This window comes from Schistocerca piceifrons, chromosome X (assembly GCF_021461385.2).
Source record: "Schistocerca piceifrons isolate TAMUIC-IGC-003096 chromosome X, iqSchPice1.1, whole genome shotgun sequence".
NCBI classification, from domain to species: domain Eukaryota; kingdom Metazoa; phylum Arthropoda; class Insecta; order Orthoptera; family Acrididae; genus Schistocerca; species Schistocerca piceifrons.
In genome coordinates this window covers 266,081,308-266,095,610 of record NC_060149.1, presented here as the reverse complement: position 1 = coordinate 266,095,610, position 14,303 = coordinate 266,081,308, and the positions used below count along the sequence as shown (strand labels likewise).

At 41.0% G+C, this 14,303-nt stretch overlaps 1 protein-coding gene across 1 annotated transcript in view; it reads right to left on the bottom strand.

The window, feature by feature from the left end:
* The window catches only part of LOC124722299 (secreted frizzled-related protein 1-like), a 403,676-nt gene that overhangs the window by 175,729 nt on the left and 213,644 nt on the right, over positions 1-14,303 (bottom strand). The window contains exon 2 of the mRNA XM_047247482.1: positions 12,020-12,094. Within this exon, the coding sequence (XP_047103438.1) occupies positions 12,020-12,094 (75 nt within the window). The remainder of the gene's footprint in view (positions 1-12,019; positions 12,095-14,303) is intronic.

Genomic DNA, 14,303 nt, shown 5'->3' with positions numbered 1-14,303 from the left:
CTGGCGACTAATTTACAACTGCCCAACACTACTGGTGATTAACTTCCAATAACGAGTCCGACCAGCACAGAGTCTCTTACAAAGAAAGCGCAGTCAGAGATCCAATGCAAAGCGCTACACAGCGCTGCCAACACAGAAGCAGCCCATTTGCATTAATTATTTGAAGTCTGGTTATCCTTTTTTGAGCAGTCAGATTGCGTTGCGCTAGGATACTGTGTGTCCGTGATGACATGATAAGAATAACTAAATAGAAAGTAGGTTCACTTACATTCTATTTCAGTCAGCAGTTTAAGTAAAATTTTAAATATAGAAGTTTCAATACGTGGCTGTAAGTTTGCTTCGGACGAAGAGGTGCATGCCTGGGTACAATCACGATGCCGTAGGTAACCGCAAACATTTTTCCATGAAGCCATTGACTGTCTTGTCTCACAGTAGGATAAATGTGTTAACAGTTTTGGCGATTGGTTTTGAAATAACAAACATTTTATTTATTTTTTTTATCTGCCTTATTTTCATTTGACTGCCGTTTATACTTTCAGACTTCAAGAGGAATGTAATAATTACAGTCCCAGGAAAGCAGGCGGTGACAGGTGTGCCTAATACCGAACTATCAGTTTAATAAATAACACTTGAAAAATACCGATACGAATTATTCTCAGGAGAATGGAAAAAATGGTAGAAGCCGACCTCGAGGGAGACCAGTCTGGGTTCCGGAAAAACGTTCGAATACGAGAGGCAATACTGATCCTACGAATTATCTTAGAATATAGATTAAAGAAAGATGAACCTTCGTTTATAGCTTTCGTAGACATAGAGAAAGCTTTTGACAGTGTTGCCTGGAATACATTGTTTGAAATTCTGAAGGTAACAAGGGTAAAATATAGGGAGCGAAAGGTTATGCACAAATTTTACAGAAACCAGACGGCCGAGCCAAAAAGCATGAAAGGGAAGCAGTGGTTGGGAAGGGAGTGAAACAGGTTTTACAGGAAGCCAAAGAAAAATTTAGAAAAGGAATTGAAATTCAGATGGAAGAAATGAAAACTTTGAGGTTTTCCGATGATGTAATTCTGTCAGAGACAGTAAAGAACTCTGAAGTGCAGTTGAATGGAATGGACAGTGTCTTGAAAGAATGATATGAGATGAACATTAAGAAAAGGAAATCAAAGGTAATGGAATGTAGTCGAATTAAATTAGAGGATGCAGAGGTAGCTGATTAGGAAATGAGAGATTAAAAGTATTGATAATTTTCAAGAAAGATAGCCGGTCTCTAACGGTTTATATCGAACGTTCGTCTCGATGTCGACAACACAACTCTGATGGCGCAAATTATGGTAAATGGTTAGTCCGTTGCCAGGGGAACATACTTTATCGTTTTAGGTTGTGAGTGACAATGAGTGAAAGCGTTACAGTTTCGAGTGCCGCTAATCTCACATGGCGAAATGTAATTTCTCGGTTATGTAGTGTGGAAAGTTGTTTGAAATGTTGTTGGTACTTCGGATTGCTTCCAAATGAGGATAGCTGGAACTGTGTAGAATGAAAGAAGAGGGTGCTGATTTTCCTTTGCAATTGTACTGCGCCCATTGTCACAAGAGTCACACAGCACCTTAAAGAAAGAAGTATTTCAACATGAATTTGTGAATCATTTTGTTGAATTTGTACCATCAAATGACCCACCCGTCTACTCACAGGACATCAAACAGTGGTCGAAATCTGTCAAATCGTCGATAAAAAGAGAAGGGCGTCCAGGAGGTGGGGACGAACTCTGCTTCTTCCAGTACCTATACTTCCACAAAATGAGGTTGCCTGGAAAAATTGGCTCTCCTGACACTCTCCACATATATCTGACTGACATAACAAGCTGGTGGCAAATACGAGAAATAGTGCATGAAAAAGACGTGGCCGACGATTAAAGTAAGTTACTACATTCGTTTGCAACTAATCGTAATTCAATAATCGTTCGTCTTTTGTCGTTGCTCTGCTGAACGCTGTGAACGGTATCCATAACTCGCGCCACCACAGTCGTGTGGTCGACATAAGAGTCGCATGTTAGATATGTATCGTTAGGGATCCGCGCGTTCCATAGGCAAAATTCTTGGAAATTACCTAAGTAGTAGATGCGCTTTGCTGTTTTGGCAGTAAAGTAACAGACTATGGCTGAAGTAGGTAGGGTATAAAATATATACTGCCAATTAAGAACAGGGTTTCTGAGGAAGAGAAATTTGTTAACATTGAATATAAATTTAAGTGTTAGGGAGTCTTTTCTGAAGGTGTGTGTTGGGAGTGTAGCCTTGTACGCAAGTCAAACATGGAAGATAAGCAGTTCAGACAAGAAGAGATCAGAAGCTTTAGAAATGTAGCGATGTAGCGTTACAGAAGAATGCTGAAGATTAGATGTGTAGATTGTGTAACTAATGAGGAGGTTCTGAATCAAATTGGGAAGCAAAGAAATTTTTGGCATAACTTGACTAAAAGAAGGGATTGGTTGATAGGACACATTCAAGGACATTAGAGAATCGTCAATTTACTATTGGAGGAAAGTGTGTGTGTGTGTGTGTGTGTGTGTGGGGAGGGGGGGGGGAGGAAGAGGGGGGAATCACAGAGCCAGGATAAGAGTACAGCAAGCAGGTTCAAAGAGACGTGGACTGCAGTAGTTATGAGGAGATGAAATGGCTTGCACGGAACAGAGTAGCTTGGAAAACTACATGAGACCAGTCTTTGTGCTGAAGACGAAGATGACAGTAATACTAACAACAACAACATCTGTACCTTGTACTACCTAAGCGCGATATTATTACACTTGGCCTTCTGTGGCCGTTATCGGAAACACGAGATATCGTTACAGTAAAAAACTGCAGTGGTGACTAAGGGAAATGCTGTCAGATCAGTTTTGCATATAGTATCAAGTGGTTCAGTCTGTCCTCATCAAACATCGTCAGTAGCGCAGTACGGTATTCATAATCATGAACATCCCTTAGAGTGGAAAACAGAGGAAGATGTCGTGAAAGTGGACACATTCAGATGAAAAAGAGCTGTACAATTTTGCCAGGAGGGGAAAAACCAGAATCATGTACTTCTAGAGAAAGCAGTCCTGCAGGTGGCCAAAATGGTACCGAAGTCAGAAAGAACAGTAATATACATTTTGAAAAACTTTAAGAGAACGAAAGAAACTAGGGAAAAAGTTAAAACACCTGGAAAATAAAGGCGCTCTAGAAAAGTAGTTTCTCTACATGACTGATAAAGTACTTATTCGAAGAAACCTTTGGAGTATTGTGAGCAAAAGAACGTCATCACAACGTTAAGAAAGATGCTTTTATTTCGAAAACGGATATGAATTTTACGGGAGAAAAGGAAACATTACGGAAGATTAGGAAGAGGTGGGATTTTGTTTCAAAAAATGGGGAAATAAAAGAACTATCCTAACAGAACCTTCCGACATAGTAGCAAATCGTGCGGAATACTTGAGAGCAATCAGAAGTAATGGAAACGGACGAAATAAACCAGTGGTATTCTCTATCAAAACGTGGGTGTATACGCACTATACAATGAACATTATACCATGAGGAAGTTCCGGATGTAATAAGTAATAACAGTGCTGGCCAAAGAACTATTGTTGTCCACGCTGGATGCGAAATGTGTTTCATAGGAGGAACAGAGTTAATCTATGATCTTAAACGTAAATATCGAGATTATCACGATGGTACGAATGGAGATAATTATCACAAATGGTTAGAAGAGAAACTGATTCCTAGCACCCAGATAGTAGTATCGCTGTTCTTGATAACGCTACGTATTGTACGGTTCAGATTGATACAGCCCGCACTGCTGCAACTCGCAAGAAGGATATAATGGAATGGGTTATTCAGAAGATCAGTTTTAAACCCAGCTTAAAAAGGAATGAACTTTTACAAATTGTTCCTTATAATAAGCCAAAGCCAGTTTTTAAAAGAAATGCTGTTTTAAAGAGTAAGTGACATATTGTTCTTAGTCTCCCTATTCGAACCCTATAGAGCTAATCTGAATAAAATTAAACAAAAAAAATACAGAAGAAACGCTTCTTGCATTAGTTTAAATGCCCTAAAACAAATATTGAAAGAGTCTTTATTTAAGATAACTCAAAATGATTGGTCAAAAGCTTGCGAATAAGTAAAAGGAATTGAAAATGAACATTGGCGCAGACATGGGCTAACGGAAGATGCAATAGATATAATAATAGATGTTGGTCTGGAGAGTGAAGATGAATATGCAGCACATGACGACGATAGTGATATGGAAACTGACACGGCAGATGAAACTGAAACGGATTCGAATGAAACAGTTTGCACCACATGAAGAACTTGGCGCTGATCATGATAAGCTGACCGAAGCTCCATCACTCACAGGTGCGTAGTATTATGGTTTAGTAATACCTTGGCAGAATTGTTTTGATGTGGATTCGTTAATGTAAACATTCGTGTGTGAACAGTTGTAAATGTTACACTGAACAGTTTAAGTACACAGTTACGAATTCCGAATAATAAAGGCAAAACAATGAACGAGATTCAAAAGGCAGTGGAGAAATAACTTTAAAAAAAGCTAATGGAAAATGAGACGTCATAATGCCTCTAAAGTCACTTCATAGAGCTTTACATAGCAAGTAGGCATTAACATTTTCAAGGGACTTCTACATTCATAACGTCGCCTTTTGTGAGTAGCTGTCTAAAAGGACTACCATAAATCCACTCGCTATTTGTCACAGGTAAAATCCAGGATTGAACACACAAATATATCAGTGGAGAACGTCATAAATATCAAACCGCATCTGTATTAATTAAAGACAAACCAGGAGATACCGAATCAGGTATATTCCAAATAAAAGAAAGTCTCTGTTGCAATATTTATTGATTAATAACCCGTTCCTCGCTCATAGCGCATCATCAGATTGACTTCAAAAGGCAGCGGAGGCTCATTAGTCAGAATCAAACGATGGAATTAAGAGCGAAAACGAGTTATTAATCAATAAATATTGCAAAAGAGACTGGTTTTTATTTGGAACGTGGAACCACTGTTGCTGTAGCAGGTCAGAGCAGAATGGAACAATTTGTACGAAACTGGTATGCTGTGTTGACAAAATAAAAAAAAGAATATATATCGTAACTGATTGCTGTTTACTTTTTTATGTTTGGAGTTATGTTCTGACCACAGCAATATGGTGTGCACAAGAACAGATAATCAAACCTGCGAATAACGCCCATGACGTGTTGTTATATACGTGATCAATGTGACAAATACACTGCTAGCCACTAAACTTGCAACACCATGATGGCGGTATGCAGAAGACGCGAAACTGGCACAAAGTGAACTGCATGCTTGGATATGCAGTTGATTAGCATTTCAACACAGCTGCAAAAAGAAGAAACGCCATATGTCTTATTTACATGAGGAAAGATTACGCAACAGGTTTCTCATTCAGAAACGCCATCTGAATGTTGATTCCCTTCACTTGATAGATACATGCTTCCATCTATGAGGTAGGCGGCCATTCAGAATTCGCACCTAACGAATTATGGAAAGTCTTGGTCGCGTTCATCAAGGCATAGCTCTGTCTTCGCTGCTCTTTGTTACCGTAATGGATTCCATAATGCTCGAATTACCGTGGAGAGTGCTATAAGCTGATGATGTGATGCTTGCGGCGGATACCATGGAAGGTCTTGAAACTCAAATCCAAAAATCCACAAAGTTTATCCCCCGTTTAAACATCCACAAGACTGAGTACGTCGAAACGATTCCATATCCTGAAACTATACAAATTAATGGAGCTCCACGAACCAAGGTGGACTCATTTCGATATCTAGGTTCCCGATTACAGAGTGGCAGCTACATGTGTCAATGGGGATGTACGAGCAAGAATCAAAGCAACCTGAATGAGACTCAGAGGTGTCACTGGTGTTCTCTGTGATAAGAAAACGCGTACCCACCTATGGTCAAAGATATACCGCAGAATGGTGAGACCTGTTGCATTATGTAGTATCGGGGGTTGGCCCGCACCTAGAGGTGATAAGTACTCATTACACGTCATGGCAATGCGGTTGCTGAGAAGATCATTAGGCATTTCCCTTCTCGACAACATCAATGATACAACAATCCAACTACCAACTATATCGAGTGACTCCAATCAAAGAGAAAAAGCACATCATACGGGCACCATCCACTTCAGATATCATCTCAGTCTATGATCTCATTTTTGAAGGCGGGAGACAACGTGGAAGACCTAAATTACGGTGACTATACTCTATAAACGCAGATCTGAAATCAAGAAGCCTAAATCCAAAGGAAGCGTTGGACCAATAGAAACGGCGTGTGCGTTGACCAAAAAACGGACACCGCTCCAATGCGAAGGGGCTAAGAAGAAGAAGAAGAAGAAGAAGAAGAAGAAGAAGTTGATGATGATGAAAATAGATATATGAAGCCTAGTGACAAATTGATTGAACATAGAGAGCAGTAGTGCTGAGAAAAACAAAGGCCATCACCAGATGGCGATGGCAACTATACAGTGTATATAAGACTATCGAAAAATATAGCCAACAGGAGATTGCACACGTAACATCGATCATGTACTATACAATTTGAAAGCCGCGGAGTAATCATGCAGGCATAGTACTTAAAAAAAGAAAAAAAACGTTTTATGTAATGTACATACACTGTTAGGCCAGTGTATTAGAAACTGCTCTGCTCATATTGTACTGATGTGCGTCGAGATAGACACAGTATTTTCTACTTTGGTTCTAATTTTAGTTTTTACTTTAACGCAATCTTCTGACTACTCAGTCATTATTGCTGGTGTTAAGTTTATTTTATTCACTGATTTATGACATTTTATTTCATGGCACTATGATTTTACTGATTACACTTGGCCCTGATTCACAATATTTCCTGCTGCAAAGTTGGGTTCAGAATAGCATAATGTTAACTGTTTTGTTATAGCGTGCCTGGTATTTTTAACAAGTTATTTTCCAGTTCATTCCGTTACTTTATGTTTTAACATATGCGGTACATGTGTTTACGGTGTGCCTCATGTTTGTCCTTCTTTTAATTTGTGATTTGCGGATAATATGTGTATAAAATCGCAGTCTATGTTACTTTTGCCTGCACTGTTTTCGAAACTGTTTCATTTCTACACCTACGTTGTAATTTGTATGAAGCTATGTCACATTCCACGCTCACATTGTAATTAATTATTTGTGTACGTAAGTCATATAATTTCGGTGTTTTTATATCTTTCACGTTGTTATAATTTACGTCTTAACTGATACCTGAGCTATGGTTAGTAATTGTAGCAGCTAACGTTTCACATGACATGTTTATTTTGTTATATTATTTACTTTTAATTCTGCACATTACGTAAAATCTTTTCATGAAGTACACTCCTGGAAATGGAAAAAAGAACACATTGACACTGGTGTGTCAGACCCACCATACTTGCTCCGGACACTGCGAGAGGGCTGTACAAGCAATGATCACACGCACGGCACAGCGGACACACCAGGAACCGCGGTGTTGGCCGTCGAATGGCGCTAGCTGCGCAGCATTTGTGCACCGCCGCCGTCAGTGTCAGCCAGTTTGCCGTGGCATACGGAGCTCCATCGCAGTCTTTAACACTGGTAGCATGCCGCGACAGCGTGGACGTGAACCGTATGTGCAGTTGACGGACTTTGAGCGAGGGCGTATAGTGGGCATGCGGGAGGCCGGGTGGACGTACCGCCGAATTGCTCAACACGTGGGGCGTGAGGTCTCCACAGTACATCGATGTTGTCGCCAGTGGTCGGCGGAAGGTGCACGTGCCCGTCGACCAGGGACCGGACCGCAGCGACGAACGGATGCACGCCAAGACCGTAGGATCCTACGCAGTGCCGTAGGGGACCGCACCGCCACTTCCCAGCAAATTAGGGACACTGTTGCTCCTGGGGTATCGGCGAGGACCATTCGCAACCGTCTCCATGAAGCTGGGCTACGGTCCCGCACACCGTTAGGCCGTCTTCCGCTCACGTCCCAACATCGTGCAGCCCGTCTCCAGTGGTGTCGCGACAGGCGTGAATGGAGGGACGAATGGAGACGTGTCGTCTTCAGCGATGAGAGTCGCTTCTGCCTTGGTGCCAATGATGGTCGTATGCGTGTTTGGCGCCGTGCAGGTGAGCGCCACAATCAGGACTGCATACGACCGAGGCACACAGGGCCAACACCCGGCATCATGGTGTGGGGAGCGATCTCCTACACTGGCCGTACACCACTGGTGATCGTCGAGGGGACACTGAATAGTGCACGGTACATCTAAACCGTCATCGAACCCATCGTTCTACCATTCCTAGATCGGCAAGGGAACTTGCTGTTCCAACAGGACAATGCACGTCCGCATGTATCCCGTGCCACCCAACGTGCTCTAGAAGGTGTAAGTCAACTACCCTGGCCAGCAAGAACTCCGGATCTGTCCCCCATTGAGCATGCTTGGGACTGGATGAAGCGTCGTCTCACGCGGTCTGCACGTCCAGCACGAACGCTGGTCCAACTGAGGCGCCAGGTGGAAATGGCATGGCAAGCCGTTCCACAGGACTACATCCAGCATCTCTACGATCGTCTCCATGGGAGAATAGCAGCCTGCATTGCTGCGAAAGGTGGATATACACTGTACTAGTGCCGACATTGTGCATGCTCTGTTGCCTGTGTCTATGTGCCTGTGGTTCTGTCAGTGTGATCATGTGATGTATCTGACCCCAGGAATGTGTCAATAAAGTTTCCCCTTCCTGGGACAATGAATTCACGGTGTTCTTATTTCAATTTCCAGGAGTGTATTATGTTTGCATGATTTCTCCTTGGTTTTCAAATTGCGTAGTACATAATCCATGTTCAGTCTGTGACCTCCTGTTGGTTGCATTTTTCAATAGTCATTTATGCTCTGTATTAGTTGCTAACGCCATCTGGTGATGGCAGTTGTTTTCCTCAGGACTACAGGTCTCTATGTACGTCCAGTTTGGCACTAGGCTTAATATACTATATGGGCTGTTTTCAAGACCTTGTTTGCCCACTGCTGTGCCGCTGTATGGCTCGGTCTTGTATTTCTTTGTAACTATTGATGCAAAGTGTGATCATTATGTATTTATTCTTCTGTGGCATTACATATTGTAATACCTTCCCTTTATTTTTAGCACAACAATGTTCTGTTTATGAGGTATCAAAGCGCATCAGTGAATTAAACTGCGACCTATATTTTCCACAATTCATTAAGTGAATGTTGATTGTTTGTTGAAGACTATGTTATGCCTTGTGTAAGAAGGGAAACCGTTTTCCGGTACGTGTCGCATTAACCAGCATCATCGTGGCCTATGGAGACTGCAGTTTACCGTTCCCCGATATTGGTGTTCATGTTAGTCAGGATGTTTGCGACTGCCATTCGAATATGGAATCGATGTGTTCACAAGCGACTAGCGCTTGAAAGGACAAACATATTCTTCTTTCGGCCGTTGACCACCATACACCCATGTCAAGTTCCTCAAGTCAGCAGGACAAGTAGCTACACAGACAGTGCGACGACATCTGGAGCACCATGGACTGTCAGCGCTGCAGATATGCTGAAATTCTCCACGATATCAATCAATAGTATGGAAGTAATTTGACAGCTAAGGGAAAGGAAAAGTCATTATGTTTTTCTAATCCTGTCAGTCATCTCGCCTTGTAGGATACCAAATATCAGGAATAGCCTACTGATAGTGGTTTTTACATGATATGGAATAGTATGCGGGCAGTTGCTGTTTTTGTTCTTCTCTTTCGTCATGAACGCAATGCCGCGATTCGCATGGGAAAGATTATCCAGCTCGTTCAAAGAGTGTATCAAATAAACTATTAATTTAATATCAAGACAGTTCGTTTCCGAATATCTAACCGAGAAACACAAGGCCATCAACAGCAATTGAAGTGTTGGGTACAACGTCGAATAGTCGTGGGGGTTACTGGTATTTCGCTGAGCTAATCTATAATATAAATTGATCAATGAGCTCCCATCTACTTGTGTGCTATTATTATTAAGCTGGCTACGTCACAGATCTAAATACACGTCGCAAAATTCCGTGACCAATATGTGTAAAGGAAAATACATAAAAAATATTCATTTGCTCAGGAAACGGCACACATAGTATTGCAAAAAAGTACAGAAAAGCCCAGGGTGACGTGTCCTACAATCTAAGCACGACATGAAACTGCGTTCAGGATCCGCACATAGCCTTTTTCCGTATGCAAAATTCCGATATACTGGCAACTTGTCTTCCATACTACAGCAACTACTCATAAGCGTATGAAATCTTTATAATTTCTCTCGTTCAATGTGTACTGAGCTAATTACTACGTTTGTTTGACTGTGGAAACGTTTCAATTCCAATAAAAGCTTAACAAAATGTGAGATGTACAGATATTATGAAAATGTGTTTGGTTACTGTTAGTCATCACATACATTTTCGTGTGTCTTGTATGACTACTTAAAGTAAAGCTAACTCAAGTCGCAGAAGTTTAATTAAGTTAGCGGCTTATCTTAGTACCGCTGTCTCTGACATTACCATCTCCCCCTTCGTCTGTGAAAATTTATTCAGTTCCTATCAGTAATTAAGCATACAGATTGAATGAGTAGTTCTTGCGTTGTCACCGTATTAATTTCCAATGATGTAAAGTCGAAATGTCAGTGCTTGCGAGGTTCGTCTCTACTTTTTAGATCGCTGCTGACAGTTACACAACAGATTCAGCATTCCGAAAGCAAACTTTGAACATTTAGTTACATGGAGGTAATACTAAGACAAATTTCCGGAAGAAGTGCTCGATTTAAATTTGTTGCTGTTTTAGTTACATTCGTATATGACGCCGATGGAATGGAAAATAGTAACTGCTGAAACTGTAGTAGGAGTCCAAGACTTGATGCATCTACACGCAAGCTTACTAGCATATCTAACCAATTATCTGCTGAAGGCAAGGGTGAGTTAGTGCCTTAACAATCCACGAGATTAGTTTGTCTTAGTGCTATGAGAGTAGATGCTAGAAATGTCCATCTCTCGCACGATTACAAGCTTAGCACGCTACCTGATCTCTCGCTGTCAGCTACCAAATCCCTGCTTATATCGACACTGTCGCCTTGTAAATCTTTGCAACGAGCTCTTCATTGCTTATTATCTCCGATCTGTACCCTTCCTCTTTGAAGAAACCCTGAAGAAAGTAGTCCAGTGGTGTCAGGTCGGGGACCGTGCTGGCCAAGGAACGTACCGCCCCTTCCGGTCCATGTAGCTGGAAAATTGTCAGCCGTCCATTGTCGCACTCGTAGTCATGAATGTGCTAGAGCATCATCTAGTTGATACCATGGGTGTTGTCTATAGGGGCATATCATCCAATATTGTTGTAGGCACACCTTCTAAGCAATGCCGGTAAACAGCTACCCCCCTCTCCCCCCAATTCTGTCCTCCAGTGTGAATGGGCCAAACAGTGTATCACCGAAGATACCTACCCATACGTTAACACTGAATCTGGGTTGGAATGAGGCGGAACGAGTTGCACGAGGATTCTCATCAGCATAGATGTGTAAAATGTGTCTGTTCATAACACCATCTCTTGTGAACCCTGACTCGTCAGGCCATAAGACGTGGTTCACGAAATCTGGTTGGTCATTAATCATCTGTGATAACCACCGACAGTATGCGAGACGATGTCCATGATTTTGCGGGCTGGCATTTTGTTGAGCCACCCATTGTTATACCAGAATACTACATGATCAACGGAACGCTGGAAACACTGCTTAGTGAACATCACTTGTGGTACCAAGTGTGATGAGGAAATAACTGAAGTTCTAGTCAGTTAGTAAGGAACCAACAAATCACTGACTTTTCAATTACCTGTATATACCTATCGATTTCTTCATATGCGTATAGAAGAGTTGACATTTACACAGTGGCCATTACTGATTTTCTTAGCATAGTAATGAATATTTTGCTTCATAGAATAATAGCAACATACTTACCAAAATCTGCTCTGCAAAAGTTGTCCAGTATGTTTTCGTATGTTTCAACTTGATTGCACACTATGCAGCCACTATCTGAAACAAAAATAACAACGCTCTTTCAGTTTTTTAACAACAAAGTATCTTTTTGAGACTGTATTATAGAAAAGTTAATAACAGCTAACAAACCTTCATTCTGAAGGAGCTGCAAAATTTGTAACTAGGCAGGAACAAGTCACTCCGAATATTAATATTAACCGTGTACTAACTCTCAAATTATACAATTAACGAACGGGTGAGGAACTGACAGATACTGCAGCTATGTACTGACTCATTCACTCGCTCGTTCTTTGTGCAATTCGCACTTAAGAATGAAGGGATTACACGTTGTTGTCAACTGCATGCTGAAACGTGAACGATGCTCAGAATCAAGCCATCCGCTTACCTATGTGACTGCTTCTTCGAAATAAGGCCCAACAGTCTCTAAGTGCACGTTATGTTTAACTTTGACCCTTAGCTGTTGCTGTAGCTTAGCATACAGTCAAATGAATTTTCTGTGAAATAGCCTCTAGGTGGATTCCTTCTTCCCTGAGAACTACAGTATATACAACATTAGTGAGACGAAATTATCTTAACAATTACCTACAGTATTTAATGAGGAAAATTTCAACAGAGTCGTGCACCTGTTTCTTACTATTGATTTGTTACTGCCTGTAATACCAGAATGAAAAAGAAAGATTTGTTTTTTCTCTGGAGGAGGAGAGGTATAAAATACCGTGTTCTCTCATGCTGTCATGAGAAAAATCTTTAATTTGAAATAAATTGAATCGACCAGCTGTTTTGCACGCATTATCATGCTATGAATTCTTCGCATATTAATTTAAAACGGAGATAAATTTGATTATGCACAGAAGAGTGTGAGCTCATTATCGATTTGCGCATAACAACCGTGCTTAGTTTCTCGGTCACCTGTGGGGGAGTGGGGTATATATCCATAAAACTTCAGTAAATTTTCTGTAGCATTCTTCTAACATTTAAATTTGAGCAAGGGGAAACCCTACGCCGGTATATAGCACCCTTCGTTGTAATTTTTCCTTAAAAGGGCACGAGCGTAAAATTTCCGCGCCATACTACCAATGTTTAGACTATAATGACAGTTACGTCAACGATACATTGGGCTATAATTAATTTTCTCTCCTCCTGACGGATGCATCAACATAAACTGTGTCTTACCCTCTCTCTCCTTTATATTTTGAATAGAAGTTTAGAGGACAACAAAAAAATACTGGCACACAATTTGACGATCCAAAACTGTACGTTCATCTTTCGTATTTGGGCAAAAACGACAATAAATGTTATCCATGTCTCCTGTACTAGATGTCTTCATCACGGAGGCGGGTAATGATATCTCTCCAGCACCTAAAACTGATAGTGGTGTGCTGAATCCATAAATCGTCCTAATGCGATCATTTTGTTCATGTGCATTATTCTGATGTCCTTAGTTAAGCGCTGGCCGCGGTGACCGATCAGTTCTAGGCGCTTCAGTCCGGAACCGTGCGACTGCTACGGTCGCAGGTTCGAATCTTGCCTCGGGCATGGATATGTGTGATGTCCTTAGGTTAGTTAGGTTTAAGTAGTTCTAAGTTCTACGGGACTGATGACCTCAGATGTTAAGTCCCATAGTGTTCAGAGCCATTTGAACCATTTGAATTTGAACCTTTTGCGACCACTTCTTTTGAATTGAATGGAAACGAACTACCACATACGTATCTCTCTCATCATTTGTGGGGAAACATTGGGTTAGAGTGATAACCTGCATCTGTACATAACAAGGGACGCTATTAGACAGACTAAATAAAATCCTTTGCAGTGTTTTTAGTTGCTACTTTCTTATTTTAAAAGAGTAGTTGCAACTTCAGATTCCTGCACTTCTATTCTAGTCTGCTTGCATTGAAATTTACGATTTAATGCAACAAAATTTACTTTGTATGTACTACCTATCATTGTCCTGTCAACATGGAGTGTATTTGTCTTAACGGCTGCTTGTTTTAAATCAACTTTGATATGAAAATGTGTTGTTGAAATTGTTCTCCTTTGAGAACCTTTGTTCTGCTCAGTCTTCAAGTTAAGATTCTTGCTTTACTAACACTTATTGTTGCAGTAATAACTACACGATATAGCTACTTTCTAAATTACGAACTACTGTTGTTCCATGGCCTTCCATTAACTCACAGTACAGGTGCGTAAGGTTTGCTAAATGTGAAAGAGTTACGTAGTTGCCTCTTATGTACTGAACGTTAATATT